The sequence below is a fragment of the Equus asinus genome, chromosome 2, assembly GCF_041296235.1.
Source record: "Equus asinus isolate D_3611 breed Donkey chromosome 2, EquAss-T2T_v2, whole genome shotgun sequence".
Classification (NCBI taxonomy): Eukaryota; Metazoa; Chordata; class Mammalia; order Perissodactyla; family Equidae; genus Equus; species Equus asinus.
This window is the reverse complement of record NC_091791.1, coordinates 192705759-192724700: the sequence shown is the minus strand read 5'-3', so window position 1 is coordinate 192724700 and position 18942 is coordinate 192705759. Positions and strand designations below refer to the sequence as shown.

At 45.4% G+C, this 18942-nt stretch overlaps 1 protein-coding gene across 8 annotated transcripts in view; it reads left to right on the top strand.

The window, feature by feature from the left end:
* The window catches only part of TRIM9 (tripartite motif containing 9), a 109193-nt gene that overhangs the window by 65116 nt on the left and 25135 nt on the right, over positions 1-18942 (top strand). For all 8 annotated transcript variants that reach the window (XM_014854247.3, XM_044765633.2, XM_014854248.3 and 5 more), the window contains exons 4-5: positions 10649-10759; positions 11793-11946. In XM_014854247.3, coding sequence (XP_014709733.1) covers positions 10649-10759; positions 11793-11946 — 265 coding nt within the window. The remainder of the gene's footprint in view (positions 1-10648; positions 10760-11792; positions 11947-18942) is intronic.

Here is an 18942-nt window from a genome sequence, read left to right as displayed (position 1 = left end):
CCTTCCAGATCAGGGCAGCGATGCGGCTGGAGCATAAACCCGCTCCCCTGCCTTTGTGATCGCCTGGCTGTCGCTCTGGGGGCCGCTGGAACTGAGGGGGCAGGAGGCTGAGCTGTGATGACAGGGTCCAGGCCAGAAGGGCTGGTGAGGGCCGTGCCCCTGATACAGTCTGCCAGCCGGACAACGCTGGCACTCAGTCAGGGCCAGGTGTCTGAGTGTTCCTGACCCAAGCGGCAGTACAGTTTTATCAAAGACACACAGCAGGTTCCTGGACAAAGAAAAGTGCACGTCTTGAAGCTGACCTGAAGCAGGACTTTGGAAAGAAAGGTGCCCAGGGCTTTAATGTTCAGAGAGCCTCTGCCTGTCGCTTTGGACCAAGGCTGGTGGTCGTAGTGCTCCCTCCAGAGTGCCTGTTCCCGTCTCCTGGTGGGGGGTCTGACTGGAAAACCCTCTCAGGTTCATCTTAGAACAAACTCAAGCCCTGAGGGGCACCCCACCGACCCCAGCATCATGGAGCCCTCAGATGGGCACTGATGGTGATGGGAAGGCCCTGAGCTTTCCAGGGAGGTGCCTGTGTCGTGTGTAATTGTGAGGCAAGCAGGCCTTAGCTGGACGGCCCTCTCTAGCTCCGTCTCCTAATGGCTGGGGTCCAGTTATTTGCTCTTGAATTCCCTGAAGGGCCACTGGACTGTGTCTCATGGTGACATGTGCAGTCGTTCCTAAAATATGGGGGAGGAAATAGGCACAGCATTAAAAATACTGTTTTTTACAGGTGGATATCAATCCTACACGTTGAGCTGTAACAGTCTGGGGGGTGGTTCTACTCCATAAGCATTTTCATCCAAGATAGGCAGGTTAGGTCTGAATGAAAAATTCTTCTAGAGTCACCATCTTTTATCTGAATTCAAATCAAGAAATCCTGTGAGATGTGAATCTGTAGTTGCCCAGCCAGCAACACAGAATGAGCATCCTTGGCGACAAAGCCCTGGCTTTCGGAATAGCAACAGCTAACATTTGGGGACACTTTCTTTGAGGCAGCGCTATACAAGCTCCTCTCTTCATCACGACTCTCAAAGGTCATTATTACTGTTGTCCCCATTCTAGAGATGAGAAGCCACGGCACATGATAGTAAGAAATGGTCCCAGGATCCAGAACTCCAGTCCTGGTAACCTGGCTTCAGAGCCCAGAATCTGGACCAGGCACAGTGGGGAGAGGGCACCTCCCACCCTCATCCTTGCATCTGTCTGCCAACACCTACTGCACACCTGCTAAGAGCCAAGTCTGGGCAGGGAGTGGGGGGAGAGCAACATGGAGGTCACCCAGGATGAGCCCTGCCCTTCAGAGCTTACGGTTCTGTGGGTGAGATAAGTCACACCCACAGGTGACTCCAAACCTGGGAGAGAGAGCTTCCAGAAGGTGGCCACTGTCGTAGAAGCTGTGAGGGGAGCAAAGTTCCTTCCAGCAGAAAGGGTCACAGAGCAACTCACAGAAGGGCTGTGCTAGAGTGGCCCAGACTGTGGAGAGGCAGTCGGGGTGTGTGTTAATCGTGGCCTCTGTTCTCGCCTGCAGGAATGAGCAGAGCCAGGAGGGGAGAGGACATAATCAGTGCACCCTGGTCTCACCATCCAGTTAGTCATGGGGACCCGTGGATGCTTCTCTTTCCAGCGCCTGCTCTGACGTTACGAAGATTGTCACTATAGCCCTTCAGAAACAACTCTGTTATAGCAGAACTCAGAATGTCGTTTGAATCTCCAAGAGCCGTGTAAAATAAAACCACACGTGTCTTCAGGAAATGAGCTGGATGGCTGGGATTTTCCCTCTAAATGGAGGACCAGCCATTTTATTACTTAACCATAAAATTTTAACTTTTTCTCAATGGAAATCTCTTTGCTAAAACATTGCAGACACTTTCCTGGCATCTTTAAATAGAACATGGTGGACAGTTTGTGGCAAGTCCTGCAGTGACCGTAGGGCAGCCCCGGGTTTCTATATGGGAGAGACAGGAGGTCAGCAGTCTGGACAGGTGAGGGAAACAGAGATGGAGAAAGCATCGTTTGTCCTTATCAGAGTGTGGCAGAGGGGTGTGAGCCCCCAGTTCTCTGCCTCGAGCTGCCTCTGCAGGGTGGAACTGTGTGGAGAGCAGTCACGGGCTGTGCTGCGGACACAGGTGGAGATGGCTCAGTAATGGCTTTAACGCGATGCTGGGCCTCCGTGCCTGGTGACAGGCCATCGGTACCGGTGGCCCGCCCTGCAGGGCACACTGATGGCCCCGGGGCCACTGTGCAGAGGCTGCCTGCTTTCATTCCACCCCGCCCAGGGTGGAGTTCCTGCCCAGATCCCGAAGAGCTATGCAAACAAGAACCAGGTGGCTGGCTGTCCCCCACGGCAGCAGAGCTGTTCTGTCTTCTGTCTCGAGCGATTTGTCTCTCTGCTGTTTTCAGCTGATTGTATCTGTCACTGATTCTGCAAACAGCCAGCCATGCCGACGCCATGACTACCGATGCCAGCTCCCACGTCCCCTCCCTCTGCTCTTCTCCTCCTGCCTTTGCCCTTTCTTGTCACTTCTGTTGCTACTCAGATTTGTGAGAAAAGACTGGCCTTTCATAGACGTTGCTTGCCAAGCACAGTACTTCTTTCTGTCTCTGTTGGCCAGCCCATCACTCACAGTCCGGCGGGATAACCTGAGGCCTTCCGCTTCCCTTTGGCAGAGCTCCCTGGGGGCCTACTTTTTGCTAACAAAGAGGAGAGTTGTGTGTGTGTTTTTCTGGCGACTTTCTCTTCTTGAGCAGTCCAAAAGGCTAGGGATGTGGAAAGCAAGACTGCATAGAGACAGTCTTTATAATCCGCTCAGGCCCCTCTCTGAAAGCAGGACCGCGTGAGCAGATTGACTCGCTCTGGTTCTGAGGAAGATGGAGCTGAGTGTGGAGAGCCCAGTTCCGTGTCACAGAGACTGGGGTGTGGGGACACACTTTGTCACTCGCTGGGTCTCTACCCGTGGGCAAGTTGAGTGGCTCGGTTTCCTTCTCCTGTGTGTCAAGTATGGCTAGGAGTCATCGTCAGCTCCTGGGACGTCAGGCGGCACTTAGCACAGTACTGCATCAGTACTAGTATAGTCTCTCTGGTCGTCATTGAGACGGGGTGACTGGACGTAGGGTTTCACCCGCACCCTGTGGAGAGCCTCCCAGGGCTTGTTTTCCGTAACTCCAGAGTTCACAGTGTGGAACAGCCTGTCCACGGAGTGAGTGTCTCTGAACCTGGGAAATCCTGTAGTGGCTCGAGTTCATAACTGATCATCCTATAAAATAGTTCATGAAGTTTGGTGTGCTGCTTTTAAAAGCTAAAGAAAAGGCTTTGAGACATATGCAGATGGGACCGTATTTTAGGAACACTTTTGAAATGTGAATTACAGTTAATGCTATTCTGTGGTTTGAGAAAACACTGGGAGCAAGTACCTATTTTCAGGATGTGGGGACTACAGCAAATGTCAGGAGGCTGCCAGAGAGGAGACGCTTTTGAGCTTTCAAGAAATATCACTAAGTCAGACTTGGAGCTACTCAAGCAACATCTCCACAGTCACAGAGTAAGCTGGACGCGGCTTCCTCGTCCTCTGTGTGTTTGTTGACATCCGTCCCAGGTCTTCCATAGCTGAGTGAGGCCCCAAAATGTCCTCACTGTCTGTCATCCCCTTGGGATTGGTGACAACGCTTAAAATCCATTCTTTTTTCAGGAACTTTACAAATGGCATTTTTCTTTTGGTAAGCCCAAGGAAATATCTGAGAATTATTTCAATCATCTTAAATGTGGTCTCTCTCCAGTATTTTAGAATGAATTCGTATGTTGAATAGTCTGAGGTGATAGGTTTCTTTTGATTTCCTTTCATCTCTAATATCCTCTGAAAGAAAAAAAAGTTATAGTTATTCAAAAATATTCTGAAAAAAACCTCATCTTTAATTTCCATGTATGGTTAATAAATTAACATACCAATGGAATTACTCAGCAAGAACACTGAGGGATGATGATAAAGCTTGTTGTTGGATAGAACTTTTTGTGTTTACAGAGGGCCTCTGCTTGCCAATCACAGCCGTCTACGGAATGCTTGATGTTGAGTCCTAGTGCACCATTGGGTTCTGTTAGAATCATTATCATTATTGTCATCAATATCTTGGTTATTATTTACCACGTATTGCTTGTTATGTTCTCATTGTATTTGCAAAAAAATTAATTATGTGACCATATCAAGAATACAGATTTACACTAAAGACATTATTGGCTTGTCAAACTGCTTACTTCAGCAGTTTTCCATTGCTTCATAATGGGTAAATAATCCTTTGATTCAGATCGAGAGAGAGAGAGAGAGAGAAAGAGAGAGAGAGAGAAGGAAAGAGAAGGAAGAAAGGAAGGGAGGGAGCCAACAGTCAGCTCAATCCCAATAGAACTCCTGGCAAGGAGTCCAGTTAGCCCATTGTAATGAAGACATTTGGAAAAATGAGGCACAGTGGAACAACTTGAAACCTTCAAATGGCCTCGACAGAAGTCTTTAGGGGCAGCTCTAATAATTTAGCCACAATTATTATTGATTACCAGCCCATCATTATTGAAGAATTCCTTTCAGAGTTTCATTTGGCAAATTCTGTGGTCCTCTGCTTCCCCTGGTAGGAGCCAAGTCACAGAAGGTCTGTGTGGAATAGAGGGCCCGTGGGATCACCGAGATGCCACCAGCCATCTGTGGTTGGGGGACACAGCTTTGGACACCCTCCACCCACTTTGGCAATGCCAGCAAAGGGCAGTCACAGAACTTCTTTAATGCCTTTGCCTAACCCCAGCTGTGAGTGATGCTCCTTACCTCCAGAAGGCACTTCACGCACGCTTTGAAGATGATGGCGTGATCCGTGGTACCACACTGTGCCTCACCTCCTACGACACACCATGCTGCACACACCACTTTGACGGCAGCCCCCATAAATGGTGAATGTCCTCCTGTGTGGGCGGGACCACCAACATGCTTTCCTCCCTAAGCAGCTTGGATCTCCCCCTGCATTAACTTCTTGTTCAAGAATACAGCATTCCTTACACTAAGAGCATGCTTTGCGTATCCCAGTAAGTGTTTATTGATGAGGCCGTTGGTGGCAGTCACACTTCTGGAACAGAAAGTTCAGAGCTTTACTGTTAAAATCTCAAGCCTTCCTCAAAACAGGTATGTGTTTTATTTATTTAATAGGCCTAAATGATCGTTTTCTTGGTTAAAAACTGAAAGCGTCAGGCTTATCTTTGAAATGATTAGTTGCCAATGTGGGTAAATTAAGAACACTGGTACAGAGGGTGATGTCAGGAGAGTAGGGATGTGTGTCTAACACCATATGGAAGCGTGGTGGCTTGGGAGGAAGGAACAATGCTCCTCCTCAACTTAGATGCCTCTGAGTTTCGTGAGCAGAATGATACTATAGATGATATTCTCCTCTAGGAAAAAAACAAGAGAATTCTTTATTTTACTGGAGGAATCTAATGGCCACAGCCCTTCACCTCTAACTCACAAATGGGGCAGTTCCAAGCATGAGCTGGTGATTTAGCTTCAGGACATGATGGGACGTGTAGAAACTCCCCCCACTGACCGAAAGGACCTGTGAAGGGTAACTCCTTCAAGCTTGCATCTTGAAAGTACTTGTACCTTAAATAGAAAAGAAGAAGGATTACCTTATACTTAGGGGAAATTGTTTTAAACTGTGATGGGAAGGTATAGATTATATTTAAGAGAGAATTTCTTGACACTGGAGAGAGAGAATGCTATTTACTTAGACTAAAAATTCATTAGTGATATCTCTCCTGACCCCGTGATGAGAGAGAAGACGTATTCGTTAAAAAGAAGAGATAAAGAAAAATTTTTAAAGAGCCACGTGTAAGACAGAGAGGTGAATGGAGGTAGAGGAAGGATGGCAAGGTCAAAATTGGATAAAATAACGAGATTCCCCTTAATTGACTTCAGTTCTTGCTGCTGGTTGTATCACATGAGCTGAGTGAGGAGGTGCGCCTGTTAGGGATGCGATGAGAAAACGTAGTTGTGGGTAGGCAGAACACAATTTTGCATGTGTGTTGCATAAGCTAGCATGGGTTGTTCTGTGCTCCTGGAAAAGTCTGAGAAGTCAAAGGACACCACACTCTCAGATTCTCCTTTTCCAAATAGGTGTCAGTGTCATGTCCTGACCCAAGAAATGATCTTTATAAATTTGCCACTTAAGAAAATAAGACTGTTCAAGTGATGGATAGGCATTGGCCATCCAGAACAATGGTAACTGCTGGTGAAATGCGAAAGTGTCCTCTGGAACTCTGGGCTACAGATTGAGTCCTTGTCCCGTGAGAGCCGATTCAGGCTTTAATGCAGACCAACACAGGAAGATTGTTTCTCAGTCGCTATTTGTGTCATTCTTGCAACTTGCACGTTTCCTAATAGAAGGAACTCTTGAGTTCAGCCAGCTGCAAACATGGTGCCAAGGGTTTCTCCAGAGCATTGGAGCCAGCGCACAGAAATGTGGAGCTCAAAGAAAAAGTGACATGGCCCGGCTTCCTAGGGATCATTTTCCATAAAAATATAATGTAGAAATAAATACTAATAAAAAATGGTAGGAATAACACAGAGTGAAGAAGGTAGCAAGTAAGAGAGCTGATAAAGACACTCAATTAGAGAAAAAATATTTATGCTCTTGAAAGATCTAATCATCTGGCTGATTTCCCTAGATGGGAAATCTTGCTAAATTAATTCAGAAACTAGAAGTCAATTACAACACACACAAAAATGCTGCGTCTCGGAACCCCGAAGTTTAGTTTTTAACAGTGATTTTATCACAGGCTACTGTGATCATTGTGAATGGTTGATTAAAATGTAAAAAATGGACCTTATCCATTGTAGCAGCAGTGGGAGTTGGGAGCCAGGAACCCTGCGATGTTGAATCCTTCCAAGAAGCATGAACCGTAGAATACAGGAGCCCGTGGCAAAGCCCCGCGGAAAGCCCCAGTCCTTGGCAGCACAGCAATCACACTTCTTAGGAGTAGCCGGAGAGCCCAACGTTTGCACAGCTCCTTTGGCACCAGATAAACCTTGCCTGAGAAGGAAATTTATAGGAGCGGACATGGAATTTTATGAGGCCTATGTAATATATTTATTTCAGCACATTTAGGTCATAAAATTATCCCTGAGCTGAAGACTCTGGAAAGTAAACACAACAATTTCGTCTATTTTGCCTCCAACGCAGGCTCACGTTGAGTTACTGTGCTCAGATCCGGTCTGTGCTTATTCCTACTCTCAGTATCGGTCAGTGATGCTCAGTCCGAGGGCAGAAGCCATGACGAGAGGGAATGGTGACTGCTGAGGTTTCTGCTCCCCAGCAGTGTTGATGCACTGGCTACCAAAAGACAAAAACATTCTCTGGAACAATTTAGTTAAGCCTCATATAGCAGAGAGGAGTAGCATATTAGCTGTAGGTCACCTGTGTTGCGTTTTTAAATGTTATACTTGTGGGATGTTTTTTCCCCCAAGAAGCAGAAACTTAACCTTCCTGATTATTTTGTGATTAAAAAATAAAATAATTTGCATTCCCTGAGCCCAGACTGACAGATGGTGGTGGTGTTTTGACAGAAACAGGCTAGATGTCAGAATAAAATTGATCAACCAGTGAGTTTTAAATTTGATCTCCCCCACCTCACCAAAATCACAAAATAAATAATCTTCACATCAAAGTTGGTTTCTTTCACCAATTCAAATAAAGAGATTTTAAACCCTCCACTTTATTTTTTATTTTAATTATATTTAAAGTTAAAAAGCAATAACAAATCATTTGTCCAAAAATTAGAAGACTGTAAATAGCCGAAATAGTCTTGAAAAAGAAGGACAAAATTGGAATTCTCACAGTTCCTGTTCACGAAACTTACTGCAAAGCTACCACAATCAAAACGATGTAGTGCTGGCATAAAGACGGACACATAGACCACTGGGATTGCCTGGAGAGCCCAAAATAAACTCCCACATGTATGTCGAATGGTTTCTGACGAGGGTTCCAAGGCCACGCAAAGGGGAGAAGGCAGTTTTTCACAAATGATCCTGAGAAAACTGAGTATCTACATGAGGAAGAATGAAGGTGGACCCTTACCTGGCACCATATAAAATACTAACTCAAAGTGGATCAAAGACTTAAATGTAAGAACCGAAACTATAAACTCTTAGATAGAAACGTAGGGTGCACACTTCACGACGCTGGATTTGGCAGTGATTTCTTGGATATGACACCAAAGGCACAGGTACCAAAAGAAAAAAGACAAATTGGAATTCACGAAAATTTATAAATTTTGCGCATCAAAAGACAATTAAAATAAAATTGAAAAACGGGCAAAGGGACTTATGAGTAGACATTTCTCCAAAGAAGATATTACAAATGACCAACAGGCACATGAAAAGATGCTCAACATCACTAATCATTAGGGAAATGCAAATCAAAACAACAATGAATCTCAATAAAATTTTTTTAAAAACACAATGAGATACTCTTGCATACCCATTAGGGTGGCCATTATTAAAAAATGAAAAATTTAAAAAAAAGTGTTGGTGAGGATGTGGAGAAATTGGAACCGTGTGCATTGCTGGTGGGAATGTAAAATGTGTGGCTATTGTGGAAAACAGTATGATGATTTCTCAAAAATTAGATACAATTACCATATGATCCAGCAATTCCCCTTCAGAGTATATACCCAAAAGAGATGAAACAGAGACTCATGTATATATTTGTACACCCATGTTCATAACAGCTTTATTCACAATAACCAAAAAGTGGAAGCAACCCGGGTGTCCATTGATAGATGAATGGATAAACAAAATGTGGTATACTCATACAATGGAATATTATTCAGTCCTAAAAAGAAGGAAATTTTGACACAAGCTACAATATGGATAAACCTTAAAAACATTATTCTAAGTGAAATGAGCCAGTCACAAAAGGGCAAATATTGTGTTATTCCACTTATATGAGGTCCCTAGAGGAGTCAAATCCATAGAGACAGAAAGTAGAAGGGTGGGTGCCAGGGGCTGGGGGAGGGGGTTGGGGGGTTGTTGTGTAATGGGTCATACAAAGTTTCAGTTTGGGAAGATGAACAAGTTCTGTAGATAGATGGTGGTGATGATTGCACAACAGCATGCATGTATTTAATGCCATAGAATTGTCCAATTAAAAATAGTTAAAATGGTAAATTTATGTTATGTCTATTTTATCACAATAAAAAAGTTAGAAACAAAGACCGGTAATAATGAATGGATGAATTGTCAAAAAGTTAGGAAGAACTTAAATGTCCAAAAATAAGGGACTAGGAATGGCTAAATAAATTATGATAACCCACTCCGTGGGGTACTTATGTAAGCAGTAACATTTATTGATGGTGGCAACGTGGAAAATGCCTATGATATAGCGTTAAGTGAGAAGGGGGTGAAATTGTCACATACCATGATTGCAACTATAAATAAATCCAGTTCAAGGAAGGAACTAAAAGGAAATATCAAATGCTTTAAAAATTCGCATTAGAGTGGTGAGATTTTGCTTTTCTTTTCATCTCTTTTCCAATTGTTTTGGAAAATGGATGTAACAGTGTTTAAAGAAAAATAAATTTACAATAAAATATGAAAAGAAGGAACAAGGAAACATTTTTCAATAATAATTATTAAAACTCCTTTTAGTTATCACCTGTAACATTCAGAATACTGGATATTTTTGAGGCTTTTGCAAAATGGTATAAATATGAAAGGTATGAGTGACTGAGGTTCCTAGAAAATCCTGGTTCAACTCTGTGCTTCAAGAGCCATGTCAGAATTTGGGTCACTGAGCAGAGGACGCAGATGAACATCTCTGAAGAAAGAAGCTTTTCAAGGACTGGCCTGCGTTTGACGCTGGGCAGAGACAGCTTCCCAGAGCCGGAAGCTGTGTGTTGAGAGAGGCCTTTCTGGGTTAGAACAGACTCACAGCTTGGCAGACAGCCGCCTTTTAAACTGCTTTCCAAAATGAGGCAGCAGTTGACTTTAAGTGGGTTATTCTTAAAACTCAATTCGCACCCATCTTTCTCTGGCTTACTTGTTATTAGCTCGTTGTCTTTCAGCAAGTTCCACCTCTGCTCCCACCCCACCACCCACCCAAGGAAAGAAAGCCAGAACCAGAAAGGAACTGGGTTCCGATGGCGGCGTCTGCTCCTCAGAAGGGACAGTCAGAGGCGGGAGAAGGTGGGCGACGGGGTCACAGCAGAAGCTGCGGCTGCCTCTTGGGCTGCTCAGTTCTTTACAGACTCCGTGACCTCCCGCTCAGAGCAGCTCATGGTCATCAGCTTCCCAGAAGAGGGACGAGGGGGACCTGTGGAAGGTGTCCTTTGAGGCACCAAGTAACCAGCTTCCCAGGGTTCCAACATCTGGTGCCTTTCTGACGGGTCCTGTTCTTCGAAGTCTCTGTAAGAGCCATTGTCCAGTCCGTCCTCCAGAGCCTTTATCCGCAGTGGACGTATTCTCATAAATTTAGTTCCATTCCATGATGCTGTGGATTCTGGTTTGAAGAAGATTTCCAAAGTCCCAGTTTGCTTCTCTTCTGCCCTCTGCCGTTTTGGACCGTCCTGGTCTCTCTTCATTCCCAGGTGGTTCGAGACCAGATCTCTCACTGCACCGTGAAATTGCGCCAGACCACGGGCCTCATGGAGTACTGCCTGGAGGTGATTAAGGAGAATGATCCCAGTGGCTTTTTGCAGGTAAGGATCAGTTCGTTTCTGCTTGGGATTCTCAGTGTCCCGTGGGACCAAGTCTGCAACGCCAAGGCCAGACTCCAGGGCCCTGCCTGGGCACGGGTCCCTCTGTGATGGAACCCCCATCACACTGCGGTGTGTATGTGGGTGTCTGCTAGCCTCCACCGACTTCCTGGAAGTCTTTGCCCACATGTGCTACGAGATTGAACTTGCATTGTTCTTGTGTTCAATCGTGAAAACATAATTCTCTGTAAGTTCTCCCAAAGCACAGTTCTTGCTATGCCTAAGAATCAGGTCCTTCTCCGCTAATATCTCCTGGGCAGTTTAGTCAGCCACAAGTGTCTGTGTGTGCAGAAACTAGATTTCCCAAATAAAGTGAAGCTTTTTTGTTCCTTGGATGTTTCATGATTTCTTCAGTGTTAATTGTTTTAGTGAAATGCTAGGATGTCAGCTGAATTTTACTTAAGTTTTGATCCCAGTGATTCAGGGACCTTTTATTAAGGAATATGTAGCTCCCTTGCAGCTCAGATTCTACCAGACTGGCTGAGTGACAGAGGGGACTGAATATAAGAAATGAGAGTTCTCTACCAAAGAGTAGAGGGACACGTGAAGCGACGCCCTGCAAGCCTAAGAAGCTGCATTTTACAGATTGTCATACGCAGCCTCTCTAGACTCTTTCAGGGACTCCCACACCTCATGGTAGAAACTTAGGGTTGTCGCTTCTAGTTGGACTAACTAATCGCCAACGTATTGTTTAATGTCGTTGACTTTTAGTTGATCAGTCAAGTAGCATGCTCATATATCCAGATTCGTCCCTTAGGACAGTTGACGGCTTCTAAGTATTTATTGTGCCCTCCTCTGACTCACAGAAGTGTCCAGATTCCCATGGTAAATAATGTGGCTCCTGACCACCCTCAGAGGGTCGGGAAGGGTGTGAGCCCCCAGGCGGGCTGAGTAACCCTCCAGGAGAGCCGAGGAGCAGTGTTCTGTGTCCAGGGTGGCGTTGTGTCTCTTAGGCTGTGGTCTTTGATGTGACTAGATTTCTGACGCCCTCATAAGGAGAGTGCACCTGACTGAGGACCAGTGGGGGAAGGGGACGCTCACTCCCAGGATGACTACGGACTTCGACCTGAGTCTGGATAACAGCCCTCTGCTGCAGTCCATTCACCAGCTCGACTTCGTGCAGATGAAAGGTGCGTGCCCACATCCCCCACCCCCCGCCACCGTCCCAGCAACGTCCTCAGGGGTCCTGATGCTTGAAGCAGGATAAAGGCTGCGTGCCAGCTCACAGCAAGCAAAGGCAGCCGCCAGGCATATAGATCACCTGAGAGGCAGAAGGTAACCACACACACACACCTGGGGGTCATGTTACAGAATCTGGAGTGGCTCCTGTCTTACGGCATAATGGAAACACCCCCGCCCCCGTAGCCATGTCCTCTGCCTCTCAGAAAGTCAGATCAATTCAGATAAGTTCAGGGCTTGCCTCTTTGAGAGTCTTAGAGATTTCACACGCTAGGCATCAGAGAACAGCTGACATTAAAAGAGAGACAGAGTGTCACTGCACATAAATAAGATCTTGTGACAGAGTCACCCAGGAATGCTGGTACAAATCCAGGGAGTTGAGAACTGAAAGGACAGCTTCCACGTGGACAGGGACAGTGAGGAAACGGCTGAGGGTGGATCAGTGGGAGCCCAAGAGGATCAGAGGCTGCTCGCCAATGCTGGTCGGGAAATGCCAGCCTGGATACAGAAGGAAGTGGAAATCTGAAATAAACTTAAACTTTTAAAATTTTTGGTTTTTGTGATTGAAGGATATGGCAAGATCTCTTGGAGATTTGGGGGTGGCTGAGGGGAAATATAAATACTTAAATTGATCTTAAGGAAAATAACTCTTTCAAAGAAAGGTAAAAACTGAAGCCAACCAAGCAAAGATATTTTTATGGCAGTGTAAGTAATATCCATTTCAAAAATATTTCTGATCTTTTTTTTAACTTCTTTACTTTGCCGTAATTATACATTCCCAGGAGGTTGCAACAATAGTGAGGAGAGGGCCCCGGGGCCCTTCGTCCAGTTTCCACCCGTGGTCACATCTTGCACAACTGTCATCTAATGTCACAACAGGAAACCGACATTGGAGCATGGTGTGGGGATGGTTCCATGCCATTTGTCACGTGTGGATTTGTGTAACCCTGTGGCAGTCCAGACACAGAACTGTCGCCACTCCAGAGACCACCCTCCTGCTGCTCCGTGACAGTCACACCTCACCCCTCCCGCCAACACCCCCAGGCCCTGGCAACCATTCATCTGTTCTCCATCTCTGTAATTTTGTCCTTCTCTGATCTTTTTTAAAACTGAAGAAATTGATTTACTCTTTGATTCTCCCAACTCAAGCATCCATGTAATAAATTACTCCTGGAATTCAGTGCTTTAAAAGCGTTTTCTTGAGCCAACCCTGACGGCCTAGCAGTTAGAGTTTGGCTTGCTCCGCTTCAGCGGCCTGGGTTCAGTTCCCAGCTGTGGAACCACACCACTCGTGTGTCAGTAGCCATGCTGTGGTGGCAGCTCATGTAGAAGAACTTACAACTATACACAACTATCTCCTGGGGCTTTGTGGGGCGAGAAAAAAGGAGGAAGTTTGGCACAGATGTTAGCATAGGGTGAATCCTCCCCTGCAAAAAAAAAGGTTTTTTCTTAAGAACAGTCTACATGCTTCCTTTTATTAGACAGAGAGAACCATGTAACCCAGCAAGTCATAGGCTCACATCACACAGTAAAACTCATCCCGTACCCATTGCTCCTCCTTCTCTCAATCCTTTCAAAGGATTTTTGCCTCCTTTGTTTCCAGTCTCCTCATTTTTTTGTTTAATATGTATTGCTTTGGGAGGATACTATAATTAACTTTTGAGGTAATCCATGGATAGATTGTAAATAAAAATGCTTTGTTGTAGTGACAGAAATGGTTAGCTTTTCTTGACTGCTTCCCAAGCCAACACTCTCCTAGGAGCTTTACGTGGATTGACCCACTTTACTCTCACAACTCCAGTGGGCAGCTGAGGAAACTGAGATACAGGAAGACTGGCGCATGGCAGGGCCAGGATTCGAACCCAGGAGCGTGGCTTCAGAACGAGCCCTACGACTGCCAGTTTGTGCTGTAAAGCCGGTGCCTTATTAGGCAACTTCTTCAAGGAATAACTGAATTCCTCCCTGAAACTTAAGAAATTTGGTTTTTTGTTGCAGCAATTCCTTCTTACTGTTTAAAATCTTTGTTTCACGCCTACATGGTACCTGTGCAATAGAGCCATCAAGTCGTGTCTAGAGCCCCACGGAAGTCCCTCTCCGTCAGCCTCTCTCCACACCCTGTTCTCTCAACGAGGTAAAATCATTGCAAGGTTATGTCTCAAGTAGCTCAGAGGAGAAAATCTGTCACAAAATCTGAAAGCAGTGGACGGGCTTTCAGAGAAAAACAGGCAGGAGGAGGGGCGGGAGAGGGTGGAAGCCGGGGGGCCGGAAATGCTGCCCCGGCTGGAGAGCCGCTCCTCTCCACGCACTGTTGTGTTGGAGTGAACAGGCCCTTCGCCTGGTGCAGGGGCTGCAGGTTCACACAATGGCGTCACAGACCACGTTCCTGCTGCATTGTCACTTGGCCACTTAGGGCTGCACACAGAAATAAGCGTGGACATGGCTGTGTGTACCTTCCTTCCATGAAGGTCAGTACACACAGCAGAGAGTGCCACGCTCTCCAAGGGCCAAAATGCCAAACTCCGGCACAGGTTCACCTGGAACACGGAATTATCCAGAACAGTTATCGATGAAGCTAATGGAACAGGCCATTTGGTATGAGACTGGATTGTTCCATTTCCCGTTTCTTTTTAACACGTCATCTTAATTTAATTTACTTCTGATTAGTATCCCTCTGCAGAGTTAATTTATATGCTTTGCCTTGTGCTCACTAAGTTTAATTAATTCAGTGAGAGCTCAGTCCTGTTTAGAATCTGAATAATTTTTATCTGTCAGATGCTTGCGATGGAAAGAAAATGTCAAGAGGTCATGAGGCCATGGAACTTGATTGGCTGTGGTTAAGGCTTCTCCTCCCAGCCCCTTTGATGTCTGCAACACACACACAACTGTGCCTGGTGTAGTGCTAGCCTTTGTATTTTTGTGTTTTATTAGGATATTTGTAGTCAGTTTAATAAACTACACTTTCACGGTTTGTCAGCAGAAATATCTCGAGAAATTGTACCCCAAATCCATGTACAAATGGCCAGAATTTGAGTAGCATTCGGAATGGTGTTAATCTGACCATTGAGAAACTAATAATACATGTAATTCAATATATATTTTCTAATTGTGCTAAGTGGATTAGTAGAAAGTTAAAATATTTTCAAAGTTACTTAAAATGTACATTTAAAGCTATGACTCAAACTGACAACTAAAATATCTGTTTACTTCTTAACTCAAAATTTGACCATCTCTCTGGTTTTGAAATTTCATCTCAGATGCCTTTTTTTTTTAGAGAAGATAAGTCTGTTATGTCGTCTTTAAATATTTCTACTTAGGCCAGCTACTATTCAGCTAGAATGCGCTGCCTAAGATGATTCTCTTGTTAGCTAAGGATTTCTGATTGCTCCTTCTGGTGCAACATTGCTTGCATCAGTTGAGATCCGAGTGGAGAAGTCTGGTCCTGTCTTTGTTGAAACATCCCTAGATTGTGATGGCATGTTTTCTGGTTGCGTTTGACTAGAAGGTCATCTGACCCTCTTTCCAGGCCAGTGGGAGTGGTGCTTGATCTCTCAGACTTTTCTTTTTTATAGAAAACAACAGATAAAGCTTTCTTTTCTGTCTTTATTAGAGAGTAATCGAAACATTTTTCCCTTAATTCTGAGTTGGTATTGTCAGTTCTTTCCCAGGTCATGGGAAGGACGTTTTAGGATTTTTCCCCTGGTCCATCAGGGGCTCTGCTGTTTGGCTCAGAGTAGATTTCAGGTGCTACCCTCTCCCGGAAGAACACTCCCCAGCATTGTCTAAGTACACAAGTGTCCCAGAGCCATCAGCTGGTGCTGAGATGGAAAGCCAGGGTTCATTCTGAACCAGGATGAGACCAAGACCCTGCACTCCACCAAGCATCCAGCATGCAGACCGGCGGTCTTCATCCCTCAGGGCCTCTACTCACCCCAGGACACGTTTGTCTTCATTAACTCACGTCAACTCTGAGAGTCCAGGCTGTGCACCAAGGTGGTGGGAAAGGACGGTGTGGTCTGAACAGACCCTCCTGAGAGTCACGGGGAGAGAGTGCCCGGGGGTTTGATGGTGACAGGGACGAGCACACGTGCCGCCCTGCGTGTAATCCATTCATAGTTTGAGGGCCTGCGAGGCATGGCCTCAAGGCCCGTGTTCACGTGCGTCCTTAGCAGTGTGATGGCTCTCCAGAAATGGCGTGTCCTTCCTCTCAAGTCTAACCCCCCCAAATGCCGCTTGTATTGTTCAGTAACCAGAAGGAGGAATGACAGTCCACAAAGGAGCCCTCAGAGAAGGTGACTCTGTAGAAGGGCATCCCCGACCACTACAGCTGTGCAGGTGAAATATTCACTAGTCTGTACCAGCAATTCAATGATTGATCGCGGGATGGGAACCAAAAGAAACCTTCCCCCTGGAATCGGGCTCGGGGCTTCCCTTCAGCACAGTTAGTGTGCCTGGGGAGACAGCCTGGCAGCGGGGCCCACGGCCCCGGCCGGCCTGCGTGGCCCCAGATCCCAGCCCTGCCACCGACCAGCTGTGACACTTTCTGCCTTTAGTTTCTCATCTACAGAGTAGAGATGGGAACAGTGCCTACCCAGTGGGGTCATTGTGAAAACTGAACGAGCGAAGGCACGTCGACCTCGCTCCACGCCCTCTGGCATTCATCAAGTTCTCCACATCGAGGATGGGAGGCCACTTCCTTTGCTCACATGTCCTCGCCACACGCCTGTTAACTCTCACAGAGGGATTCTGGGTGGTTGTGAGTGTTCCCAATCTGACAGATTAGAGAGAAAAATTACACAAATAGGAAAAACATGGGACATAATTTGAACTAGAATGGCCTGAAAAAGATGAGACGTTCTAAAGCTTTCGTATAACAAGCCACAGTGGCAGGATTTCATTTTGAGCCAGGAACCCCCCAGACTCCTCAGGGAAGTCAGGAAGAGCAGCTGCCCTGGTGTCCAAGAGGAGAACTTTCAGCCTGAAGCTTGGTTTCACGGGCTAACAGGATGCGGGCACTGGAATTCTGATCTAGGATCTGATCCTGTCAGGAGAAACGAGTTCATGAGGAAAAACAAAGATGTCCAGGAACGGTGAGGAAGTGTTCAGGTTACAAGAGCCACGGCAGCCCTGGTGACAGTTCCTTCTTAGGGTTCAGCCCAGGACCTGTGATCCTGTCCACGTCCGAAACAAATGTAAACTAAGTTGAGAATACTTTGGATTCCTGTCAACCATTTATTTTATATCTAATAAAGTGAAATAGGGTAATGTACACCCAGTGTAAAATCTGTTTTTCTAAAATGTCAGCCTCAGTCCTTGCTAATGAGGCTATAATTTTGTCACATTTGCCATTTATATGCACCATCACTTTGGGGTAAATAAGGAAAAAGAAAAAATCTAAGCACATTGAGAAATAGATTTAGACACATGCGTATGTCTCTGAGTTCCTTCCTTTTCTCTCTCTCCCTCTTACTCTCTCCCTCTCTCTCCTCTCTCTCTCTCTCTGTCTCGCTCTCTCTCTCCTCTCTCTCTCTGTCTCTCTCCGTCTCTCTCTCTCTTTCTCCCTCTCCCCCACTCTGTCTCTCTCTCTCTCCCCCCAGTTTCTCTCTCTCTCTTTCTCCGTCTCTCTCTCTCCCCCTCTCTCTCTCTCTGTCTATCCCTCTCTCTCCCCCCCCATCTCTCTCTCTCTCTCTGTTTCTCCCTCTCTCTCTCTTACTTTGATTTTTTGCTTGCTCTTTTTGTTTAAACCCTGAGCAGTATTAAGACCTGAAGATTAATGAGTGGTTAGACTTTTTTCTCTCCTTTTGGTCTTTTAGAGTGTACCCATTGAGGACTTATAAATGAAGTTCACACGCTCTAATTACACGACACCATGTATTTCAATTAATCTTTTAAGTATACCTATGTCTATACAGGGAAATTCGAGTTTCTTAGCAGAAACGCTGCAAGCATCTGTATGATTCAAGTTGAAACCATCTTGTGATCTTATTTTGTGATTTTGAAATTGATGAAATGTAGAGTTGCCTGAGACACGAACCAAGGGAACACATACACTGACAGGGGAGTTAGTGAGATAAAGAGCGTCCGAGGCATTATTTTTCATGGTTGGCTCTAACTAACAAGGACAGTTAAGAGCAAATATCCCCAGGGAGAATCCTTCCATATTTCTGGAAGCCCTTTGAAGATTGTCTTTCTTAAACTTATCATATTTTTCTCTGCAGCCAATGTGTTAAAATGTATTCTTTATATAAGGAAAAAACTTAATTGACGAAGTAAGTTCCTAACATGGCTAATGACCTAGAGTTCACCCTCCACTTACACTCCTAGGTGGTGCCTGTTTCTGTCTAGATGATCAATAGAAGGAGTTATGTCTTCTGTCTCCACCTCCTTCCATCCAGTCCTTGGTCTATTTATTGAAGAAGGCAATAGATTTATCCCCTTTCCTCCAAATTTAGACGGTCTGGGACGTCTGAGGCTACAGAAGCCACTGTTCTCTGATGAGATTCCACTGGACTCTATGCCATTAGAACTTGCAGTGTGATTCCCTTCCTACACTGATCACCTCCAATTAGCTGGTCGTTAGTTTGTATTTCATTGTATTTGATCTCGTGACTCAGGCCAGGTTTTCTCGTACTGTATCTGAGTCTTTTCTTAAGTATAAGGCAAGAGACCGGCCTCACCTTCACACCGCTTGTATTATAGTCCCTGGTTTTGTTTTCTGGGTCATCCACCATAGATCCTATTCTCTGAACTGCTCTTGGTTGGGGCGACTGGCAAGGAGCATATTTAATTCAATGCATGACACTCTGAGTCCAGTTTTGGTACAGCATACCAGGTGTTCCACAATTAATATTTGTTCATCTAAATGTCCCTGGCTGTGGTCCAAACTGTTCTCTCCTGTTGTTAAAGTGCTACAAAAATTAATGTTTTGCTGCTGAAAAAAAACTTAAGCA